We start from the raw sequence: 24174 nt of genomic DNA on the forward strand, positions 1-24174 counted from the left end.
GCAGCCTGTGCCAGGGCCTGACTACTCTTTCAGTGAAGTTTTTCCTAATATCCAACCTAAACCTCCCCTGGCGCAGCTTGAGGCCGTTTCCTCTCGTCCTATCGCTTGTTACTTGGGAGAAGAGACCGACCCCCACCTGGCTACAGCCTCCTCTCAGGTGGTTGCAGAGAGCAACTCTACAAGGGTTTTCTACCCTTCCCACTTTTGAAAAGAAGGGCTTGAGCCTCAGGGCTTTCAGTGTTAGAAAACATCTTTCTGGTCTCGTTTCCATGGCCTTCGTGTTTAAGTTAAATAAAGCTCTTTTTCTTTGTGAGATGCGGTCGATCCCTTCTTCGTTCCCCTGGCCATCTTCTGTCCCTGTTCCCCTTGGCTGCAGGTGTCTGGCGCTGGCGCCCAGCAGCATCAGTCCCTCCTACACTGGAATCTGGCTGCCGGGGGGCCAGTGCCGCCCCAAGGCTGGTTCTGACGTCCTGCCCCGGGGGCACGGCCGCCGCTGGTGGTCCCGGGGGTGGCGGCGGTGCTGAGGGTGGCTCTGCCGTGGTGCTTTGGGGAGTCCGTGGGCTTCACCCTCTGCAGCTCAGGCACGGGGTCCTGACCCCCGTCATCCCCGAGAACAGAGCTCAGGCTGAGATTAACAGACTTGGCTTGTGGAAAAGTGTGCTATTACCATGAAAAACAAGCGTAGAAAGTGGGAGTTTAACCCGCCGGCAGGCTGGGAAGGGGTTTAAGGTGAGGCCCTGGGGCGAGGCAGCCGAGCCCCCCCGCTCCAGCCCTGTAGCGCTGGGTTCACCCTCAAATGGCGCCCCGGGCTCCAGCCGGCTCCTCACCAAGAGCTTCGCAGCCCTGCTGGCAGCGTCTCCTCCCGCCGCGCCGCCGAGGCGCCTCGCGGACGCGGTTACCGTGCGGCCCCTCGGAGCTCTGCGTGCACGTGCTGGTGAAGGGGATTTTATCTCAGTTCTGGGGATGAGGTTTGCGATCAGCCTGGCGGCTCCGCTCAGCAGCTGTGCTCGGGGGCCGGGCGAGGCCGCGCTGGTCCGTGCTGTGAAGAGGACTCAGCTCACGGGGGAGCAGAAGCTGGCTGGTTTCTCCTTAAAGCCTGCACTCCTTACTGAAAAGGGGGTCGGGTCTGTTGAGCTCTCCAGAGACCTGTCAGCTGCGGTTCCAGTCCTGAGCTGGTGCCTTCCCCCATCAGCTGATGTTTACTGGAGTCAGCTGAGACCAAAATACCTAAATTAGCTGGAAACTCCCAGGATAAAACTCCTCCCTGCCGCTGCTCCGGGGTCGTGCCTTCGCTGTGCGACACTCCCGGGTGCTCCGCTGGTCTCTGCAAGTAGGTGGTTTGGGGGGACGGGGGTTTGGGGGGACAGCGGAGGGATGGGGGTTTTGGAGCCCTGGGAGGGTGCTGCCTCCTCCCTGAGGAGGAGGAGGACGGGGCCGGGCCTGGGCGCTTTGGGATGAGGCACTAGAAAATGTTCAGGTTCCAGGGAAAGTTTTAGGTGCTCTCCCAGAGGAAACCCTTTCCAAGAAAAAAAATGTCTTTAGAAGTGTGAAAACAGAGAGACAGCTCTTCATTAGGGAAGAATTAGACATATTTCAGGCTTGTCGTGGCAGAGAGGCCACAGAGATGCGTCCTTCATCCTTTCTGCAGCTGAGCTTGCTGAGGGCCCTTCCCAAACCAGCTCGTGTGTGAAAGACGGAGGGGAACCCAAATAAGAAGAGGCCTTTTGATAAAGCGTGAGCCTGTAAACGGAGGCAGGTTAATCCGGGCCTAATTTCTAGGGTTTACGCTTTTGTAATCCTTCTGATCCCTGGACCTCCGCCTGCCTCGTGGGACTCCTCTGTGGCAGCAGCCGAGCTCTCATCGCGGCAGAGGCTCCCGATTTCGTTTCACGCCCATCCTGGACGTCCGCTCGGTTTGCCGGGTGGGCTGGGAGGGGGCCCGATTAAAAACAGTTTAAAAACAACAACAAGAAAGTTTAAACTCCATCCGGCGCGTCCTGCTCCGCAGGTCCCGCTCCGGGACGCATCGCAGCGAGCCTGGGGAGGAAAAAAGCTGCAAAACCGGCAAATGTCGGAGCGGGGACCGCGGGGATGGGGACCCCGCTCGGGGGCTCCGGGAGCCGCTTGGAGCCTTTTGGGGAGGGAACCGGCGGGGCCGCCCCCGGGCGGGGGAGGCGGGGCCGGGCCGGGGGAGGCCCCGCAGCGCCGGGGGAGGCGGAGGGCGGCGGGCGCAGCCGGGACGCGCACGGTACCGGGGCGCGGGGGGAGCGGGGCCGGGGGGCGGCGGCGGCGGCCGGGGCGGTCCCGGGGCTTGGCGCGGTGAGTGCCCGGCCGCGGCGGGGGGTTTGCGGCGGGCCCCCCTCCAGGGCCGCCACGTCCTTCCCCTTGGGGGTCCCGCCGGGGCCCGGGGCTCCGTCCCGCCGCGGGAGCGGGGAGCCGGCAGGGTCGCTCCGGGCCGGCGTTGCGGACGCGGGGAGGCCGGGGAGCCGCGGCCACAGCCCGGGTCGCCGTTGCTCCAGCTGCTGCCGGCGGCTCCAGGCCCCGCGGCCCGAGCGAGCCCAGAGGCCGTGCTGCAACCGGCCGGGGGGCTCGGCGCCCGGGGCAGCTCCCCGCGGGGCTCCGCTCGGCAGCCGGCGGCTGGGAATGAAGGTGCTGCCACTGTGATGGCAGCGTGGGGACATCTCCGTCCCCTACAGCGAGTGACGAGGTGGCCTGGAGCCCGCGTGCCCTCCAACAGCCACCGCCGCTGTGAGCGGGTCCCACCGGGACCCCCCGAGACCCCCGCTTGCAGGGAGCCGAGGGGAGGGAGAGCGGCCCGCGGGCACGGGCGGGCCCATGGCAGCTCCAGCGGGCCAAGAGTGGCTTGTGCCCAGCTCCCCGGCCGGCTTTGGCCGAGGATGGATGCACAGAGAGCCCCGCCAGGCTGGGGGATGCGGTTGTCTGCTGGCGGCAGGAGCAGTTTTCGTCAAGGTTTGCGGGCCAGGCAGTCTCGCCGGGTTGCCCAAAGAGGAAGGGCTGCGACGGGGGAACACAAGAGCAGGCGCGGATGGAGCCTCTCCTGCAGCCCTTCTCTGCGCCAGGCTGCAGCCGGGATCGTCTGCAGGTTTGGGGTTGGTCCGGCCCCTCGCTGGGTGCCCAGAGGACGGGGTGAAGCCGGGATGCCGGGGGGCGAGGTCGGCCCTGGAGGATGCAGGGAGAGGAGATAGGGGAAGACAGCATCGCCCACCAGCCAGGCTGAAATGTGGGGATCGCTTGCTTATTTTGCCTGCAAAGGCTGAAATAATGGAGGCCTCTGATGTTAATGAAGGGGAATTATGGCTGTTCTTCAGCCTGGTGGTGTGGCTGGAGGGTGAGGACGTCCTGGTTAGCCCGGGGCAGCTGGGCTGCATCCGTGGCCAGCTGAAGGACGAGGGCAGCTCTGGGAGCGCAGCGCAAGGTTCGTCTTGGACCCCATGCTAACAGCAGCCTGCTCTGGCGCGTAGGGCATGGGAGAGCAAGTGAAGGGGAGGAAATCGCTTGCTTCCACCTTCTGACCGATAACCTCCATCGATCAGTGTCTGATAGAAACACAATGGCTCTTTCCAACAGGAGATCGGCAGCTGCCTCCTCTCGCATCACGAGATGCGAGATAAGGGCTGGCGTTTTGTTGTTTTTTTTTCTCCTGTAATCAATGCTTTGTTTTGAGATGTTTGGAAATACCTCGCAAGGAAGTTCCTCGTTGTAGGGGCGCAAACAGCACCGGGACGGTGGCGAGGGCTTCGCATGGCGTGGGAGGTGATGCAAAACAAGCGCCACCACCGTTAAGCAATTTCCCGTCAGCGGGGCCCGTCCATGCTGCCTGGCTAGCCGCGTCTGAACAAAGCATCATGCTCTTGTCACGCTCGCTGTGGTGAAACGAGGGAGATTTGGCATCCTTGGTCAGCCCCCAGTGGGGAGGTGACACCCTGCTCTTGTCCCTCAGACAGTGTCAGGGTGATGCCAGCTTGATCCAGAGCCATGTCCAGGTACCTGAAGCACTTCACGGTGGTGGGCGACGACCCCGTGCAGTGGAGCAACGACTATCAGAAATGGGAGGAGGAGGAGGACGAGGCTGGGGAGAATGGGGAGAAGCAGCCGGATTCAGAGATCAAGCTGGAGCCCACCAGGAGCCGTGTCTCCTTCCAGAGCATGATGAAAAAGCTCTTCAGCTCCCGCAGGTTTCAGGTGAGGCAGAAGGAACCCAGGCCAAAGGGAGATGAGGGCGAGATTTGGCCAAAGGCAGCCGTGACGGCAGAGGCGATGTGGGATAGAGCTCGAGGCGGGCTGGGAGCAGCACTGAGCTCATGAGCACTCGCCGCGCTTGCTAGGGCGGCTGCTGCTCCCGAGCTGGGCCGTCCCATCAGAAACAAGCCGCTCTGCAGTGGCGCAGATGTTTCCTGAGCGGCGACAAGCCTGGGTGCACGCTCGTCACGGCGCTGGCAGAGACACGTGCTCTCCCCTGGCTCGAGCCCCCTGAGACCCCCCCACGCCAAGCGGTGTGAAACGGCTGGGTTTGGTGGGGAGCCGAGTGGTTTTGCACGGGTGAGACTTTGCAGGAATAACCCACCGACCAGGGGCTGCGGGAGGGGGAGTCCTGGGTGCGAGCGACAGAAAGCTCTGCGAAATAAAACCAGCCAAATCGGGGATGCAGGGCACTGGGGCATGTTTAGCTGAAGGTCGCATCGGCTCCTCTTGCTGATCTGTCCATGCTGGGAGAGGGTTCACGTCGGTTCTTCTCCTCTGACAGATCGTGGTTGTCTGCTTGGTCATCCTGGATGCCTTGTTGGTCCTTGGGGAATTGCTTATGGACTTGAAAATCATCCATCCTGACAAATATAATATAACCCCAAAGGTAAAATGCAGGGAAGTGTCAACATGAACCATGATTTCCCTCTCTTTGGTGTTCAAAGCCCACTAGACGGGACAACCAGGCGGCAGGACCTCGACCTTCAGCCTTGCAGAGCCGGCAGTCGCAGGCACGCAGACGAAGGTTTCGCAGGGGCTCGTGTGATGGCCCTGCAGTGTGCGGGGCCGACCTGGCTCAGCTCACACCCGTCTGTGCAGCACCTTCGTGTTTCCTTGGGCTGCAGCGGAGCTGAATTGCTCTTGCCACTCTTCTCCCGGTCATCTTCACACCTCCTGGTCTGGCTTACCCAAAACCACTGGCTGCCCAGCTGCGCTTGCTCTGGTTGTCCCTTAGAGCAGAATAGTCCCCAGCTCTCCTCGTAGAGCTGAATCAGCCGTGCCCTGAAGCAGTGGAGGTTTTCCAGCCTGCCCCGCTTGTGTGCACACAGGAGGGGTTCCTGGCCTTAAACTTGTGCTGTCTTTTCCCAGGTTTTCCACTACCTCTCCCTTTCCATTTTAACCATCTTCCTGGTTGAGGTGGGGTTTAAAGTCTTCGTCTACCGCTGGGAGTTCTTCCACCACAAGTTCGAAGTGCTGGACGGGATCGTCGTCATTGTGTCATTTGTCCTCGATGTCGTCCTCATCTTCCGGGAGCATGAGTTTGAAGCTGTCGGGCTCCTGATACTCCTGCGGCTGTGGCGCGTGGCCAGGATTATCAACGGTAGGTGTGTGCGTGGCCGGTCGGGAGCTTTCCCTGGTGCATGGGCTGGATTTGGCGACCTTACCTGAGTTATCTGGGCTCACGTCTTTGTTCCCTTCTCAAAACCATCTGCGAGACCCCGGGGTCTCACTCTCCCAGCAAACTCAGAGTTTCGCCTGCACGGTTTTCATTGCTGGAGTGTGGCCTTAATTAGGCTGTAATTTCTTTGGAGCGGCAACGATCTGCTGCTTGTGTTGATGCGATGCCTTGGTGATGGGGCCATGGCAGCTGGCCCGGGCTAGCGGAGATGCCCAGCTTTAGCACGGCAGCATTGGCACGTTCCCCTAAAAACAACTGTAATCTGTTCTTGCATCCCTCCCTCCTGGAGGGGGACGGCTCACGTCTTAAGTTTGCGTTGTAGGATCCTTTTGGCAATGTTTTAACGGGGAGCTGGGTAAAACCCTGCCTTCCTGAATCTACTTCTATAGCAGAGTAGGTTTTACTGCTCTGATGTTCTGCTGTGACCCCATCATCCCCTCCAGGGATGCTGCAGGGAACATCCTGATCTCATTCTGGATCTTTCTTGCTTGGATTCAAAGGGTTTACCATAAAAAGAGAAATATAAAATGTCCCCAAATTGGACTTTACTGACTCTGCTGTTTTAATTGTAAATTGTTGCAAATAGATGTAAATTCAGACACTTCTGAAACAAGTGTAGCTGGAAACATTTTCTTCCTTCTTGGGGAAGGAATTTTGAGATTCAGAAAAACGTGACAATGAGATTATCCCCAATTCCTGCATGAAGCCTCGGCCCGAGTGCTGTCCTGTGCCTACGAGTGCGCTTTTGGCGAGTGCTCTGTGCTTGACGCAGCCCTAAGTCTCGTCAGTTGGAATAAAAGGAAAGGATGGCCGGGGCCGTGTCTGTCACCTGCAGCCCCAGCTGCCGTTTGGATGGGGAGAAGATGCCCCATCAGTGGCAGTGGCCAGGAAAAGGGAAGATGTGAGAGCAGCTCGTGGCTTTTTTTAGTTCGGAGTGAAAGTCAAAGAGAAACCGGATTTGTGTGCAGCTGCGTGAGCCATGGGAACCTCGGCGGCTCTTAACACGCCACTTCACAGCAGAAAAACAGTATTGCATTTACACGTAAATCTCCTTATCCTTGGGTGCTTCTGCTTTTCCCCCTCAAGTTTCTCTCCATGCCTGCCCGTGTGGAGCAACGGAGGGGATAAACAGAATCTGCCCCAGGCGTCGGGTGTCCTGTGTCTAAGCCTAGGCTAAGCCTAGGCACGGTTCGCTGCCTTCAGGGACCGGGTTACAGGCAGGTGGGGACTGTTTGATGTTATCAATGCAAATAAGCAGCACCGCTGCTTTGGGGCTTCACTTCTCTGAAGACAAACCCCAGGCCCGCTGCCTGTAGCACTAGGAACACAGGCACGCATCGGTGCCTGCCTTCGCGCACGTTCTTCTGTCACCAGCCGGAAGGGAGCTCTGTCGGGTCACAAGAACGTGATGTGCTCGATGCTCTTACCGAGCTTTTTTTTTTTTTTTTTGTCCCCCCCTCAGAAGAGGGTGGGAAGAAAAACGCCTTTGCTGTGGGGGCTGAGTTCACATGCAATAACCTAACGGTTTCAGTAGAGAAGCGACACCTCCGCTGTAATGAGAAACCGCGTGCCCTTACTGCAGCCGCACAAGGCGAAGCCGAAACCTTAAGCCAAACCTGCTGATGTGCCATGTTCTGTTAGGCCAGGCAGCAGCGATCGGCCCCGGGGGCAAGGCTCCCGACTACATGAAAGGGGCTAAAATGGAGCCCCCCGTGACAAGAACGCTGCCGGTTACATCCCCCCCAGGCTCTGCCAAGGGAGCGAATTCAAATTCAGGATTTGAATGACAGTTTGACTGATTAATTCAGCTCAGAGGCCAGACTGCCTCTTCCCAGCAGAGTCGTGGTGTCTGAATCCCAGGGGTGGCTAGTTTAAAACCCTCCTCATTAAGAAAAGCACTTGGGAAGGGTGGTTTGAAGATGACAGAACCAGAACTCGAGAGGAACACGTTTAACTCCTCGAGTACAGACCCTGTGTACTGTTAACCTCCTGCTAGCGGCTGTTTTACATTGTAAAATGAATCCACTGTGAATTGTTTCACAGGAATAATTTTATCGGTAAAGACCCGCTCTGAACAAGTAGTGTCCAAGCTAAAGCAAGCAAACCTGAAACTGGCAACAAAGGTTGAACAACTGGAACACAGCTGTGTAGAGAAGGTGAGAAAACACTTTTAATTTAAACAAGGTTTACCCTCTGGCTGCTCCCCGGGACGAGCTGGCTTGGGATCCTTTTGCAAGATTGCCACTGTCAGCTTGGTTTCTTCATCAGAAAGTTGTGGGGTAAGCTGGGCTGAAGAACCACCGCCTCGCCTGTCCTGCCCGCGCTTCCCTTTGCCGCTTCTGTTGCAAAGGAATGACGGCTACCTCTGTCCTACTTACTTCAGCCAGGTTGTCCTGTTTTACTGCAGTGAGATCCCTTAAAATAGTTTCCCAGGTTCCCAGAGATCTTCCCACTGCTGAAGTGTAGGAGCTATATTAACGATTTGTCTTTTGTCTCCAACAGGAGCAAGAAATTGAGAGGCTTAACAAGATATTAAAACAGCATGGACTCATCAGCGAGCAAAAATAGGAGGCCAGTTTTCCGAGGTGGGGAAGTCTGCCCTGGAGAGCGCAGTGTGGAAATCTATCTGTTTGACCTGAAAGGTTTTCCTGTCCCTTTGCTTTCTCTTGTATAGTGTTGTCTATAAACATTTTCTATTTGACCACATTTTGATTAGATCTTGGGATTGCAAAAATAATTCTGCTGGAAAATTAATCACGCGTACTCCCTGTAAACAGTGATTTCATAAGACCTTTCTTGTACAGTTGTACAGTCAAAATTGCAAAATAATTTAATAAAGACACGTCTTTACAAGCTATACATCCACAAAAGTACCACTTATTTTAAATAATTGAATTTTTCTGTGATAATGTTCTTTGTTTGCAACATCTTGTAGAAACTTGCAGTACCAACGGTAAGAATCCAGGCTGAAAAGGTCATTTCTTCTCTAGAAGCTGACCGTTCGTCACTAGTACATCTCTCCTTTGCCAACCATTCTTTTCATATTGTTGGTAGTTTCCTCATTTCTGTTGCTGCTTGTGCCGCTTTGTTATTTATATAACATTCATTTCAAAAATACCCACACACTGCTCCTTTAGTTGACAATCAAATCAGCACCAAGATAGAGGCAAACATGAGCCATCTTACGTCAAACAATGCCTTGCTCTCAGCAGCAGATCTGAGGTCTGATACTGCCTTCTCTCATCTCTTCTTCCATTTTAAGTGTTCGTTTGCGGCCCGCTGGGCTACAAAGTTCATTCTGCTTCCACAGCTCATAAATCAACACATTAAAAGGATTAGAATATGTAAGAACAGATGTAGGTGAGTGGACTGCTGGGAACAGTTAGACTCCAGAAAAGCCATTAGAAAGCAGATTCTAAAGGACCAGGCTGGCGTTTGAACACACCGTGAACTTTTTCAGGTACTGGAGGGTCCCTGTGGTGAGACTATTTTACAGTTGAAGAGTAAGATTCAATAAGTAGGAATTTTGAAAGGTGTTGACTGTAGCAGGCGTCTCCAATTGATTTCAGCCCGTCTGCTGGAAGGGTCATTGAGCTTTTCTGAAAGCATCACTTAACTGTTCGGATTTTTGGTAATTAATTAGTGGTTTGGGAAAAATAGCTAGAAATATGTGGCTTATTCATCTATGAAAAGAGATAAAGCAGAGGCCTTATCTAATAGCATGATTACTTTAATTAACAATTTAGCTCTGCCGTTCACAGAATAATGAAGCCTGCTTTCCTTTGGAGCCGTATCGTGTCCCTGTGCTCCTCCCTTCCCCTCCTGCCTCCACGCTGCTGGGCAGGCAGCTCGGACCAGCGCTGCTTCAGAGCATCCGATGTGCTGGAAGGCTGGTGGCTGTACCTGTGCTGGTGGTGGCTGTAGCTGGCCAGTCAAGTTCATACTGCAACCTTTTTTCCTCTCGGCAGAGGTGTAATTGGGAACTTCCCACTTAATGTGGGGTTTTTTTCTGCCATAAAGCTTCTGAGAAGCCCTCACAAGGGCTCACGCTTTCTCTCTTGGGCAATTTTAACGCAGTGTGCCTACAATTTAGAAGAAACTGATGGCCCATCACAGTGACTGGATAAACCTCGCTTCTTTAGGAAATGGACTAAAAATCAGAAAAAGCAGAAATATGGCTGCTTTTTTTTTTTTTTTTTAATGCATACTTACCTTAGACAAAGGGAAAGAAAAAATCAAAGGGTAACTTGGCATTAATGGTGGGCCAAGCTTTATAGCCTGGCTCTGCAGGTGAAGAAATATCCGTGAAAACAACAGAACTTGTTACAGGAATAGTCCTTTCCCTTCCTGAGGGAAGCTGCAATGAAAATACAAATGGTCATTAGCTTCAGTCTTCTCTTTGTATGACTGCTTTGTTTGGATTGGGTTATATTTTCAGCTGTTATTTGTAAAAAGTTTTGTTTTCACATACAGTTCCATGTTTCTTTTCATGAATGATGTATAGATTTTTACGGAAGTGTGGGCTGCTTGCCAAAACGCGGTTGTGTTTGAGCTGGATCAGAAACTGTTGGGTGTAAGATACTCTAATATGAAGTGCTACTTTTAGATAAAGAGATTAACTGGGTCACTGTCGCAGAGCTGATACCTAAGCAAAACAAGCCATTCTTTTTATCTTAAATCCTGTAATTTAATTACATACCTGCTTCAATGTGGTGGTAGTGATTGTTGCTGTAACGTTCACTATTCTGGCTTGTGGATTGACAAGGGATCCATATTTAGTCCACTTCACTTCTATTTCAAGTGATACTGGTATTTGGCATGAGCTCTGAAAAGTGTTATAAATTCTCTCATTGTCTGACTTGTACAGAAGCAACCACATTAATTATTCATCTTATTAAACTGGCAGAATGCCCCCAGAAAGCTCGCTCGGGGAGGTTACCAGAGCAACTACGCCATGCCTGCGCAGGCAGCACAGGTGCTTGCAGCCTTGGCTCCGGGCTGTCCCTGTGGTTTCTCCATCGGTGACAAACTGACTCGGTAACTGCACTTCAGGCAGGATGGTTCTACCTGAGCGGGGCAGGACTTTGGCTCTTAGTGATAATGCTGAGCTGGCTCTTTTTAGTAGGAAGACTTATTTCAGTAATAACGCTGGTACAGCAGAAAATCCTTAACTCTGCCAGGGCAGAATTTTGAAGCCTACAATCTTAAATATTTTTAGGTATTTCTTCTTGAACTGTCAAGTTTCTGGTTACAGAAGTCATTCACTGTTTAGTTGCAAAAGCATGCAAGCAACCTCTACGCGAGCTGTCACCGAGGGGGTGCAATCATTCAGCACGTGCCAAGCAGCACTGCCTACCGCCCACAGCAGGGTCTGCACTGCATCGGGAAGAAAAGGGCTAGTACAGATGTTAAGAATAAATGTAGCGTTTGGGTCACTCAAGTATACTGCTTCTGTGCTTTAAAGGATTCTTGCTATCTTATTCTAACCTGGCATAAGAGCATGAAGGAGAAATGCTGATTCTGTTACTTTACTCTTTCAACCTCACCTCTTGTGCTTCATCCCATCTGAAGAGCCAGACTCTAAACTGTGGCTAGAGCTCATTTTGTACCTAACCTGTTGTCCTGATCCAGAACCGAGGTGCCTGGATACCAGCTTGATTAAAAGTAAACCCTGTCTTCTACAGCAAGAGTGAAACTCCTCATTTGTCAATATTCCAGGAGGACTTCCCTCCAGTTTGGTTCTGCACTTTTTTTTTCCCTACAGGTCTGCAAAACCTGAGCTGATGCTGTGGTACAGGTACAGATCTGAGGAGAGAGGACAGTAAGAGTGAAGGGGGTGGTGGTAGTGATGTAACTTTCACCTGTTCTGAGGTGTGGAGGTGAGTTATCGGCACCCAGTCGAGCACATCCTGGGCTTGAGAATTTCCAAATGAGGCCACGTATTCAGGAAAGCTTTGTCCCTTCAGTAAATCTAGGAGGGTCTGAGTCAAAGGCTGGCACTTCATAGCTGCAGTAATTCTTCCAGAAAAAAAAAGACAAGCTAAAGCAAAATCCATTGGTTTGGCACAGTAATAATTTCTCCTTGCTCTCATGCACTGTTCAAGCCTTCTGGCTACAGTTGCTAATGTACACAATCTTTTTAAGAGAAAGACCATTGTTAATTAAATGACATTTTTTATAATTAAAGAATCCTACAGCAGTATAAATGTCCCAGGACCTGAATAGATCCTGATGGAAAGGGTTGTCAGAGGGTTAAAAAGCACTAAATCAAAAAAAAAAAAAAAAAAAAAAAGAAGAAATGTCCTCTTACCGTAACTTACAGCCCGATATCATGTTATAACCAAATAATATTGGGGTTCTGGCTCCCTGCACTGCCAGACAGTCCTGGTTGGATGTACTTTGTAGGATGGTAAGTTGACTGTATTTGTTAGTATTCTGAATGATGCCAGATGTAACACACAGTTAAAGGGAAATTCAATGCTTGATGTATATCATGATGGAAGAATCCTTAATCATATCCTTAAAATATATCTGAAAATGCTATAATAGCTCGAGACTCCTCTTACACTGTGAAGAAGCACTAGAGTGTACAATGAAGGTCTAAATTTACCTCACTAAAAAGTCCCAGGAGATTGCAGTCGGGACTGAATCATTCGCTACTTCTAAAACATAGCCGAAAAAGCACACTTTTACTTTTGTTAAAGAACAGATACATTTTATAGATGTCCATGCTAGAAAGTGTTTGTGAAGATGGACCAGAACAAGTGCTGCCAACAAAATTTCAACAGGGAAAGGATATCCTTGTGGTCGGAAGCCTGCTCTTACAGGCAGTCCAACAATATAACCAGGATTACCACTGAGAGGAACTGGCTTTGTATCTACCTGCAATGCAAACATTACAGTATTAGTTCTTATCCTGTACTGAAATGGTTGGAAAATACAGAAATATTTCACTTATTTTAGGATTATTAACTGCCTTGAACAATGACAGCAGTAAGACTGCTCAGCAAGATTATAACAGTTCTCTAACATTGGGGCAGGCTTTGCTTTCACTGGATACAGTTACACAGAGTCACAAGATGACTCTTCTAAATGTGAAAAACAGACTTTGGAGACCTTTATTGCCCAGTTCTGAAATGCTGCCTCATTTGTGTATCCAGGGCAAGTTACATTTTACCTTGCTGCTAACAATTGTTCTGATTCAAGTTTAATAAGTTTTGTAATTAAATGTCTTTCAACAAGTCATCCGTAACATCTCTAGCAGTTACCTGCGTAAAGCTGATTTCAAAGCTCTGCTGTATTGAAAGTGCTTCTTTGTTAATCGCCCCCAAGACGAAAGAAGCAGCTGCTTCTATTATTTCTCCTGTGTCTGTGTACGTAATGTGATAACTCACCTGAAAATGAAACATTTTAGATATTAATTAGAACAAATATATGAGAGTATGAAACTAGAAAAAAGGAAATTAAAACTATGTAAGTATTGTTTCTTTCTTCCTTGCTTAAGAAACACTCAATTACATGGTAGATAAATATATTATATACTCAGTTGTAGTAAGGATGGGCCCAGAAAACGGGAGGAACTGAAGTACTGCTCAGTAGGTGGCTAGTCAGTTTGCAATGACTGTGCGTTAAAAACACAAAGACCTGCCTCTATATCTAAGGTAGCATATGCTTTTTTATGAGCACTGATACTTAGGGACAGATTAGACACTTTTCGTCCAGATGTTGATCTAGCTTCCTCCTACAAATTAAGACACGCGGGTTGGAAACACCACCTGTTTGTTCTAGTTTGTCCCTTATTTCCTGGCTGCAAAGGGAGAGAGTTTCAAGAAGAGCAAGAAAAAAGCTGTGGTCTGAACTGACAGACAAAAACATGACATTTGCAAAGTAGCCATGTCAGCAGATTTACATATAAAGGACACGATTGTTACCAAACCAAGCCACTGATTCACAATGGTCGGAAATGGAGCCTCTTAAAAACTGACTATTTCTTCTAAGTGTAAGCCCGATGTTCATCTGTTTAAGATGAAAAGATGAGATGATTTGCACTGTGTATTCCTCTGTCTCTGCCACCACTGTGCCTGAAATCATCTTCACCCAAGCATAATGTAGACTCTAAACTCATGTTATTGTCTGTTATGTCATATACACACAGTAATAATAGAAAAGGATTTCATCCTGTCTCTGTGTTATGTTGTATATAGTTATTATTTTGTTGCAAAACACTCTCTTTTATCCCAAAGTCAGTGTTTCTCCTGTCACATTTGCTTTGGAGATGTCACAATATATGGAAACTGTGCAAGGCCTTTCTCACATCGTTGTAATTTGTGAATCAGAAATTATTTGATGCATACATGCTTTCCATCAAACGTGAGGAGGAGAAGAACTGTCATACCTACCCCAAGAACTATATTTATGCACAGTTCATCCAAAATCATAGGGAGCCTGAGGACATCGCTACCATTAAGTAAAGTCCGCGTTCCATTCAGAGACTGGACAACTATGGACTGGACAGTAATATTAACCTGAAAAACAAATTCATGTAATTTCTGAATATTGTGTATAATTATTTTTGGCTTTTTCTATATTATTATATTTGTGACCCTTCCGGGTTCTGTTCCACAGAGACAGCAGTCAATAAGCCTCTGAACAACTGCTGTGTTACATGTATTGCTGGAGTTCAACAAAAGGTTCTATTTTTAAGTAACTAGAGAGAGTTACTTAAAAAGATAAAGTTTTATATGAGGGGAATGCATCAGGCTTAAATGTTTGCAGGTAGCATATTATCTTGAAGTTGCTAAGTATCATTACTGATAGCAAATGATAGATTTTTTTTGTTATTATTTAAAGATGAAGGATACAGTCCCTGCTATGATGAAATCAGTGAAAAACTCTCACTGACTATAATTGAGTAGGAATTTTGCCCCCAGCTGTTCCAACTAAGTTAGAAGGATACTTACCATCTGACTTGATTTGGGTACCTAGAGGAGAATAAAAGAACAAATTCAAACAATAGCAAAGGTTTGACCTATTACAAGTAGCAGTTAAGTAAAGCAGTTAAGGCGTAACTGCTTTGCCTATTTAACTCTCGATCATTACAACAACTTTTACATCGTGGCAGTGATTGGATATATACTACAGTACCCAGGCAGTGTGAAAATAACTGCTGTTCTTTGTGGCTAGTAGGCAAAATCTTATAGTCCAAGCCTCCTCTTTCCCTGACAGTAACTGGAAAATTTCTCAGTGTCTCCCATCAGTTTTCCACCAGGCCCAGCTTTGACTGCATTCCCAGTAAATACACAGTGCATTCAGTAAGTAGTAGATGAATCTGGTGTTTCCCTTGGATACTCTATTTGCAACTCAGAACTAAGAAACACTGAAAAAGTTTACTTGCATCAGAAAGGTGACCCGAGAAAGGCATCTCGTTTTGGCGTGACTGTTACTGTGCATCACATCGTTTGACCTACTGAGGGCGTCAGAGAACATTGCTCCTATGGCAGATCTGGGCAAAAACACTTGCAACTATTCATAGACGGCCAGTTTAGGAAGTCTGCCAGGCTGTTCGTAGCCAAAGAAATTAAAAGCTTTTGTTGTCCCATTCTGACAGTAATGAGTCCATAGTTTCACGGTCTCTAAACAAAGACATGAGAAGCAAGTATCTCTCATATGGCATGTGGACATGCACAGTTGCCCCACTGGAAAATTTCCACCAAATTTTCATGGAAAGGCAGAAATGTCAGACCAAGGTCATCCATCAGACCTGCAAAATACTCACATAGAGCACCATTTTGTCAGAAGTTTTATTTTTGTGACTTCCCAATGAGTGTTTGATTCACATCTTTGGGAAGGGACTAAAAACTGGACTCGGACCATGAAGCAAGTTCTGCAGAGTTATGACAGGATACAGCAGAGTTATCTGCAGGATACAGCAACCGGTCTGCTCATCTAACATCACGGCAGAGAACACTTTCCTATGAGCTGGAGACCTGAAGGTGATGCAGGTAAAGTCTGTCACACACTGTCACGTATTTATATCAACATCCTGAGGTACAGCTCAACCATCAGAATCAGCTGAATGAATAAAAGTGCTGGTAAAGATTAGAGTCATCCTTCAAGGAAGCATGCTCGTTCTGACTAGGGTAGAGGGAATGATCGCCGCTCCTAAAATTCTATTTATCTGTGACTAGAGCGATGAATTATGTTTCTGTAGGTCACTGGCAGACAGCACTCCAGGCTCATTGCTGCCTCCCACTGGCTCATCTTCCCACCAGCCAGGGAGGCAAGCAGGGGCAGGCAGCAGGCGCTTCTCTTTGGCAGCTGCACAGTACACACTAACTGTAATATGAAGCATCGCAACGTTATGAGTATCCATCTTGGTTGAGGGTTCCAAGCACCCCAATGCCCCTTGGGTCTGCTGGACAGGCCAGGGTAGGGAGCAGAGATGAACTGCAACAATTACAGACCTTCCTGTCATTCCCACGTAAGGAGGGGGTTTTGTGAAGGAACTGCTGTACCAGTCCTCTCACCGGGGGCTCCCAGCCAGCCTTCCTGGGTTGATGTGGTTTGCCATTTCTTTTTCCGGCAGCTCCACCTGCTGGCACTGCATGGCCCTGTGACCACCCTGTCCCCAGTACCAAGTCACTTCTCTGTTGTCACATTCCATCTTCAGCTCCCATTGGGAAGGGGAGTTTCCTACAGATCATCTCAGCCTTCTCCAGTTCCTGCATCTGATCCTTCCTGAGTCTCCAATGTACTTTGGACAGAAGTCTGACCTCGCCTAAGCTGGGCCATTGTAATTGGCACACAGCACGTGGGCAACCTGTTATGTACTGTTCTAGTGAGGAAGGGGAAATCATCTTTTAATTCAAAAACATTCAGCTGCTTGGAGCCTGTCCTGACACGTGCTTTTTATTTTCTGGTTCAGCAGCCATTATGTTTAAAAGCTAACATTTGTGAACAACCCTTTGCTTATTTCAATGAGGTCCTCAAAGATCAGGAGAATGATCCCACCTGTGAGAATGTGAACTACTTAGTGGGCTTTCCTTTACTGTTGATGGCTTTGGAATCTGTGAGGAGACTGGAAGGGGTCTTTAAGCAGTGACTCACTATGGAGTAGTAATTAAATTAATTTAAATAATTACATAAATTAAAAACATTTTAATGGTGGAGAGTACACTGTTTCTTGATGACCTTCAGCTTCGGGAAGGAGCTATCAGCTTAAGGTATTGTGTATTTCAGTTTGAATTTTACATGTGTGATTTCTTTGTCTTCCTGAATATCTGTAAAGGGAATTTATTTATACATAAGACATCGTCCTCCAGTTCAAAAAGGAATGAAAAAGTAAGCAAGCTTAGCTTTGAAGAATAACCACAGACTGGATTTGGTAGTAGGCTGGATGCAAACAAATTTGCTCTCAGTGGGGTAAAAGGTTATGTTCTTTGAGGAGTATAAGGAAGGCTTAGCATGCATGGGCAATACCTCACTATTAAAAACCAAGGCTTGTAAGAAAGGTGTATATGCAGAGGATTACGCCTTCCAGGTTCTCTTTTAAGTACAAAGGTTTACCAACTCTTTAAAACCTAGACTTCTTAGAATTATGCACCCTGGTAATAGGCTTCTTGGAAAAGCTTGAACATGCACAAAAGCATAAAACTGCTGCCATTGCAGCAAGTGCTAGCTCAGTGATACGAGCTTGTCTCTTCAAGACCGTTATTTTTGTTGGCTAAGCAGAGAACTGTGAATGCTTCTGTTACCGCAGCTTAAAGTAAAAACATTTCCCAAGGCTTTCTGTACAAAAGTCAGTTGAATAGAGAGATTTTTTCCCCAACCCACAATTTAAAAATCCAAATAAAACACCATATCCTTTTGTAAATAGAAGTTACTTAATTTGGGAGACACACACAAAAAAAAATGTAATATCAATGGTGGGCTATATGTTTCAAATCATACTTACTGCTAAAATGCTGGAGTTGGTATAGAACAGCATACTAACTGCTTGAATGTTGCCACATTTTTCCACACTTACTGATCTAATGCATTTTGTAGCCTGGTTTACTAAAAACCCTGGAAAAAAAGTCACAAAGTATTGCTGAAGGAAATTTAAAGAGTCATCATGAAAAGCAGAAATAAAAAATAATATAAGAACCTCAAGTACAAGCCAAAGCGAAGGTAAACGTAATTTCTATTGCAGATAAGGTTTTATGTGAGCTATAAAGAATGATACTTTCTTAGATTCTCCAGAAATGCTATGAGACAAAATATTACTTCTTAACAATAGAAGCTTAATAAAAGCTAGAAGATTTATGACTTCATTTTTGAAATCTCGTAAGATTTTTCTTTTTTTCTTTCACAAGAGACTTCAGTTTTCCTGTGGTCATTATCATGACTGTTATGATACCATATTTAATAATAACAGTGGGGTTTGGAAAATGCAGGTGTGTGGTTTTGGTTGTGGCTTTTTTTTTTTCCCCTCCCCCTCTGCAGATTTTCAGGAAACTGTGTGAAAGGTTAAAATGTAGGGCTCAAGCCTGCAAGTCTGACTTGACTTGCACTCAGGCTGTGAAAGGAACCTCATTGTACCAAAGGGACATCTTACAAAGGTTGCCCAGTCAGGTCTTGCTTTGTGTAATACCCTCTTCCCTCATGGTGTCACCCTTGTACTATTTTATTAAACCAATTATGCCAAATAGGACATTTTATTGTTGGATAAACAACTCATTAACAAGACTCTCAAGGATTTACATACTTTACTTTGAATGTTTAATATAGATGCAACGCAACTTCCAATCTATGTCTAAAAAACCCCCAGAGAAAAAGAAGCTATTCGAAAACACATTTGTTCATGAATCTTTATCTGAATTTACATTTGTGTGCGTGCCAATTTACTGACTGATTAAGCTCAAGTCAGAGCAGAATACTCTAAAGCAAATAAACTGGAATTCAAACGCATTTTCTAACCTGCAGGATTCGCGTCAGAGCACCAAGAGGAGACAACAGGACTAGGTAGTCTTAGAAATGCGTCCAGTGTCTGTATAGGAACACCATACTGCCAAATAAAACAACACATTCAAGTATATAGGTGTGTTTCGGTCCATGGAAAGTTTTAGAGCATTTGTATTAACAATAAATCTGAACAAAAGAAGTACTTATTTCCACTATATTTCAATACTGTATATTACTTTGTGCATCAATTAAGCCATTAACAGCTTTATTTTTACAGTAGCGAAACAAATACTTATTTTTCATAGATCTTAAAAATTTAGTTCATTTTTTAAGTAAGCCAACACAAAACGATACACTTCTTATTTTTACATTTCTGTATTTAAAGACCAAAATAAAGTTTGTCTTTTCCAGAAGAACTGCATTTTTTTTAAAAGCAGATGCAAACAATGCTCACTTGTTCTTTTATGGAACAATCTCATACTAATTGAATCAGATAATTATTTACCTCGTATCTGTAAGTTTCATTCGCATCAGAAAGACTTTGAGCACCTGTGTTCGTATTCCAGCCGTCAGGCTCAGCACTGAAAGAAGCACTTCCAAACTGTTTAAGCAACTGATCAAAATTCTCAGAAGTAGGCATTTCAGGGGAACTGAAGGAGAGCGCTTGTTTATCTGTCAAAACATTTTAAAGAATGAGAACTTTTAGGATAAAGAATACAGAAACAGTATTTAGTAACAATTTTTCCTTCTGGAGTTGTTAAAGACTCGGTTACAGAAAAACACCTGTACAACTTTTTCTTAAAGAAAAGCTTTTTCTTTTCTTTAAGAGAAAAGCTAGGCGGTATCTAATTCATCATTTCACCCAGATCCATGAAAGCACAAACTTAAACTTGGAAAGAAGTAAGTCCCTTTCTTTCAAAATCATGTTTTCTAACAGCATATGCTCCAAAACAAAGACATGCCAATTCGTGTCTGCAGTTTCCATGCTAAGTATTCAGATGACTACTGCACAGTCATAATTAAATTAGGAGAACGTAGTACTGATCACTTCTTACTTCCCTGCAAGTCACTTCAAAGCTGGGCATAAAGGATTTGTACCACTGGTGACTATTTTTAGTCACAGTTACAGTAACAAATTGGGAAGGAGTCAGTTTCCCATGAAACAACTTAAGATGTGATTTATTGAGGATGCTAAATTCTTTTAAAAAAAAAAAAAATTATTTTTTTTTTTCAACAAAGATGACTAAGAGAGTATGAGATGTTACAACACATGGACTGTGAGCATACAGAATAACCACTTTCCTGACAGGTTTAGTTACTTTCAATTTTAGTCTGTTGCTGGTACCTGAAGAGCTTATAAAAATAACAGCACAATGCTTAATATTGGCAACAACACTACTTACAGTTTGTAGTGTGAATGCAGAAAACACTGGGATTGACTTGGTCAATGACTTTAAATATCCTTTCTGGTGGATTTGCTTCAACATCAAGTGAATATATAGCAGCTTTCTGACTACAAAGATGGCTGTCACCTCTGCAAACAATAATAACAAAATCAATGATCCACTAGAAGTTAGTATTGACTACATTTTAAAGTTCTTTTCATGTATTGAGGCAGCATCAAAAAAAATCACGGAAGAGATTACTCCTTTTAAGACAATTTGGATAGCAATTGTGCCTCCTTAGAAGGTTTATATTGTTTTATACTGTGTGCTTAGTAATAAATAATAGAGAATTCTCCAACATGCTTTATCTAGCAGAGATAGCAGTGTGAGCCAGAACATGAAGAAAGGTAAGAGAGGCTACACACAGCTCAGAAGCATTTTTATTTATACAACACGTGATAGCATGTAGACCAGAAAAAAAGGTCAGTTTCGTGACTATTGGAATAATATTCCCTTTGGGGGGGGGGGGGGGGAGAGGGAAAAAGTCCTACTTGAGATGCACATTAAAAAAATGGCAGTGAGGAATAGGGAGGTGAAATAATACATCCAATCTAGGAAAAGTATTTGTAGATGTGCCGTGGATTCATCAACAACAGCCCAGAACTGCAGTAGGCTGCACAGCGAATGTGCCAGTTCGTACCCTGAAGAGTACTGGGGTGTCCTACATGCTAGAAATACAAGACGACGATCCTTGTGAAACTGGTACTTAGGCAGAGTTAAAGCAGTCAAGGACAGATACGGAAGATGGGAAATGACTTTTAGAAATTACTTTTTAAGCATGGAGTTAAACTTTTCCATGAGTGAACCATTTGTTAGTAGGATCACATCACAAATCAAACACCCTTTTTCCTCTGCTTCAGAGGCCACGTAGCCCCTCACCCGTGAGCAGTCAAACCCTTTTGGTAACTAACACAATTATGCAAATGTGTATGAATCTAGATGTAAATAATGAGATCTGCAATACTTGCAGTCATTGAAAATCCCCTGGGATTTCATGCAAAATGAACGTTTTACACAAAAGAGTTTGGGAAAAGAACACAACTTCATTTTATGCATTTCCAGTTGACAAAGACAGAATAGTCACCTGAGACAATTAAACTGTCACTCAGGAAGGCGTTGATTAGACCTTTCTGATATATATAAATATCTATAAATGGGTAGCAGTAGTCATTGTGTGCAAGAACAATAAGAAAAGGCAGTCTGGGATGACTGCTAATTCAAATTTCAAAGCACCGAGAATAGCCCCCAGTGTTCAGATTGGCATAATTTATGCAGAGGGTGGGTTGAAGAGCGTACGCGGTGTTCTGAGAAGCCACCAAGAGATTTTTACATTACGATTTTGAAGTGAGCTTTCTTAACTCCTTTTTGAGAAGATGAAATTGGGCGAAGGTGTTTTCAGATAAACTGTAAATAGCAAAGAAACAACTATCGGCATTACTTTATTGATATAAGGTTACATTTTACTGTTTGTAAAGTGACAGACTGGCAGCGAGGCAGCAGGTGGGGATGCCGACTTGTAAAACTAGGATCAGAAAGATGCTCATGCTACTTCATTAAGCCCTGAATTGATCAAGTTTCTAGCTGATATCGTAAACCGTAATGAAAGAGGTTACTGATAAATTGCTGATGACCTACGGAGGAGGCCAGATGGTCCCATGGTATCAGCTTTCTTAACTTCCAGACACTGCATTATATTGATGAAAGTCTGAAGATGCATTATTCTTCCCCCAACAGAAGGCATCACCACCTAAGCGCCCATAGACAGTAGCACAGTGAAAGAGGAGAAAAGCAGGGAGCGTGAGTTTAGAAAAGAGGGGAAAAGTGAATGAAAAACTGGGGTGGGAGGCCAATTTGTTGTTCTACTTGGTTAGGGCCGAAAGTTTACAGGCCTAGTGCAGGAAGGACTGGTGAAAGGGTAGGCAGGAGTTAGGATGGTGGGGAGAGGGGGGTTAGGAATTGGTAAGAGGAGAGGATAGAGCCCTTAAAATGCATGCAGCAAATAAAACAGGATTTTTGTATTTCATATAGCTATTTATCCACTTACGTGACAATAGGAACTGAGCATGTAGTGAAGAGACTGAAATCAGCTGCACTGCAATCAGGGTCACAGCAGCAATTTACATCACACTGTGCCACCAACAGATCACAAACGCACAGCTTGGCGACTGGAGGAGAGATTGGAATTAGAACTGGAACTTTACACATTACACCATGTTCCCTAACACTTCCATTTTTCACCTCGCCTTATTTTTGACAATGGTCAGAAGTCTATATCCAAATTCACGTGCTTTTTTTTTTTTTTAAGTCCTTTTTAAAGGCATCTTTTCTGCTACTTAGCAAATCTATTTGGAACACAATAACAAAACCAAGGGCATACTAAAATCTGATGGTGTGTTCCCTGCGAAATCAAAAGCAGCAACTTGAGTTAATAGGAATTTTGAAGGTATGAAAATATACTCAGCTCTGCAGAGGAAAAAAAAAAAGAGATACAAACAAGGTATGGTTATCTACTCATTTCATCTTATTGGTAAAAAAACCCAACCAACCAAACAAACCAAAACATTTTGACAGAGCAGTGTGACGTTTACAAGTATTGAGCATGTCCCAGGGTCTGGTAATATATTTTCCTGATGTGCCAACATAACCATAGTTGACTCCTTTGAAATTGTTTTTTCTCTCTGTCTTTAGATACTGTGAAATATTGTAATACAGAAAGTAATTGCGAGCAACACTGTAAACTGTCTCGATAAAATACATTTGGCAATTGCTTAAAAAACTCTTAGGTTTTCAAGTTTATAAATTCAAAGGAAAGACATTACTGAACTGTTTGGGAGAGCTGCTGTTCTATAATAAATCTAAACTTAAGAATAGCACAGAATGTAGAAAATGAAAAACAGCGCTCCGTAGGCAAGACGGGCAAAGAACGGTCATTTTCATTACTACTGCTTCTTTTATTTCAACTTGACTGTTGCCCATTTCTCTACGGCCTCCTGGATGTTCTCCGACCATCTGAACAGTATCCAGGTATTTCCTGGAATCTCTGAAGTTCTGACTTCTGTTAGCTGAGTTTAGCACTGGAATCCTTAGCTCGGCTTGTAAACAAGAGAAGTTTAAACACGGATGATTACATTGCGCAGTTATGTCTCTGAGATCAGGGATTTAAGTCTCTTTTCACTAAGGAGGCATGCACTGGGACAACATGTTTAATTTGGCAAGTAATCCAGGGAGGCTGAACCGATGGCAACGACACTGGGAAATCAAAAATTAAATAAAAGTATACCTGCCAATTAGAAGACAGTGGGAAACACCTTCTGATAGCACAGTAACAAAAATTTCTGATCTATATTGCCATAGCACCACTATATATCCCCAGAGCTGGGGGTGAATTAGAGTCTCAGGGCAAACTGTGTGTGCATCCAGCTCGGTGTGTACGTGGAGATTTCCAAGCACATCCAGGGTGGCCGTGGGTCTCCTCTGCGAGGCCGAGCTCTGCCCTGTGGGCTCAGAGCAGGGTGCGGGGTGGGCAGAAGACCCTGCCCTCCCTCAGTGCCGGCTTGCAGACTCTGCCTGCTGGGATCAGCGTGCCCAGCGCCCGCAGGCCGTGTAGGGCTTGCTGAGCCTGCCCTTCCGAGGGGGATCCGAGCCTTGGCTGCAGTGGGGTGCTGCTGGAGAGGGGTGCTCGGAGCAGCACAGCCCCGGGGCACCCCAGGGAGAAGCCGGGCAGCTGCCGCGCAGGCTTGTCCCGGCCCCGGGCGGCTGCAACGGGAGCCGGAGGGGGGACGAGGGTCCAGCGACAACAGGAGGCCCGAGAGAGGTCGTGAGCGGGGCTTCCCTGAGGCCGGGAAGAGCCGCCGCTGTCCCGCAGACCCCGCCCCGCAGCGCCCCACCGGGCACCCACCGTCCGTCACCGGGGCCGGCCCGCTGCGGAGCCGCGCCCGGGCGGCAGCGCGGGTCTCCGCAGTGGCCGCGGGTTCCTCGATCGGCTCTGCTGCCCGGAACGGCCGCAGGAGGAGGAGGAGGGCCCCGAGCCGCAGCGCCGCCGCCATGGCGGCCGCTCCCGGGCCGCCCCTAGCAACGGCGCGGTTACCAGGGAACGCGGAGCATCACGGGAAGGGCGTGTCCCGC

General features: G+C 46.9%; 2 protein-coding genes across 5 annotated transcripts; one reads left to right on the plus strand and one right to left on the minus strand.

Moving 5' to 3' along the window:
* Positions 1–1193: 1193 nt before the first annotated feature.
* Positions 1194–8521, plus strand: HVCN1 (hydrogen voltage gated channel 1). 3 transcript variants are annotated; one of them, XM_087754659.1, is made up of 6 exons: positions 1194–1330; positions 3962–4203; positions 4766–4870; positions 5353–5584; positions 7706–7818; positions 8165–8521. In XM_087754659.1, exons 2-6 carry the CDS (start codon positions 3997–3999, stop codon positions 8228–8230), a joined length of 723 nt encoding a protein of 240 aa, XP_087610785.1. In that variant the 5' UTR covers positions 1194–1330; positions 3962–3996; the 3' UTR covers positions 8231–8521. The 3 variants fall into 3 exon arrangements, with proteins under 3 accessions (XP_087610785.1, XP_087610784.1, XP_087610786.1); XM_087754658.1 differs by lacking the exon at positions 1194–1330 and adding an exon at positions 2182–2248; XM_087754660.1 differs by lacking the exon at positions 1194–1330 and adding an exon at positions 2299–2319.
* On the minus strand, positions 7831–24144 carry TCTN1 (tectonic family member 1). Of its 2 annotated transcripts, none has more exons than XM_087754657.1 (15): positions 23948–24144; positions 22094–22214; positions 20008–20138; positions 19110–19276; positions 18620–18707; positions 17616–17725; positions 14623–14643; positions 14062–14187; positions 12931–13056; positions 12460–12544; positions 11973–12111; positions 11524–11680; positions 10362–10487; positions 9875–10019; positions 7831–8117 (listed from the first exon to the last, which is right to left on the minus strand). In XM_087754657.1, the coding sequence occupies exons 1-14, from the start codon at positions 24093–24095 to the stop codon at positions 9876–9878; spliced, it is 1689 nt and encodes a 562-aa protein (XP_087610783.1). In that variant the 5' UTR covers positions 24096–24144; the 3' UTR covers positions 7831–8117; position 9875. The 2 variants fall into 2 exon arrangements, with proteins under 2 accessions (XP_087610783.1, XP_087610782.1); XM_087754656.1 differs by lacking the exon at positions 7831–8117 and adding an exon at positions 8660–9744.
* Positions 24145–24174: the final 30 nt, after the last annotated feature.

The sequence above is a fragment of the Nipponia nippon genome, unplaced genomic scaffold (genome assembly GCF_047370975.1).
Source record: "Nipponia nippon isolate SJK-2023a ecotype South Korea unplaced genomic scaffold, ASM4737097v1 scaffold_18, whole genome shotgun sequence".
Lineage (NCBI taxonomy): Eukaryota > Metazoa > Chordata > Aves > Pelecaniformes > Threskiornithidae > Nipponia > Nipponia nippon.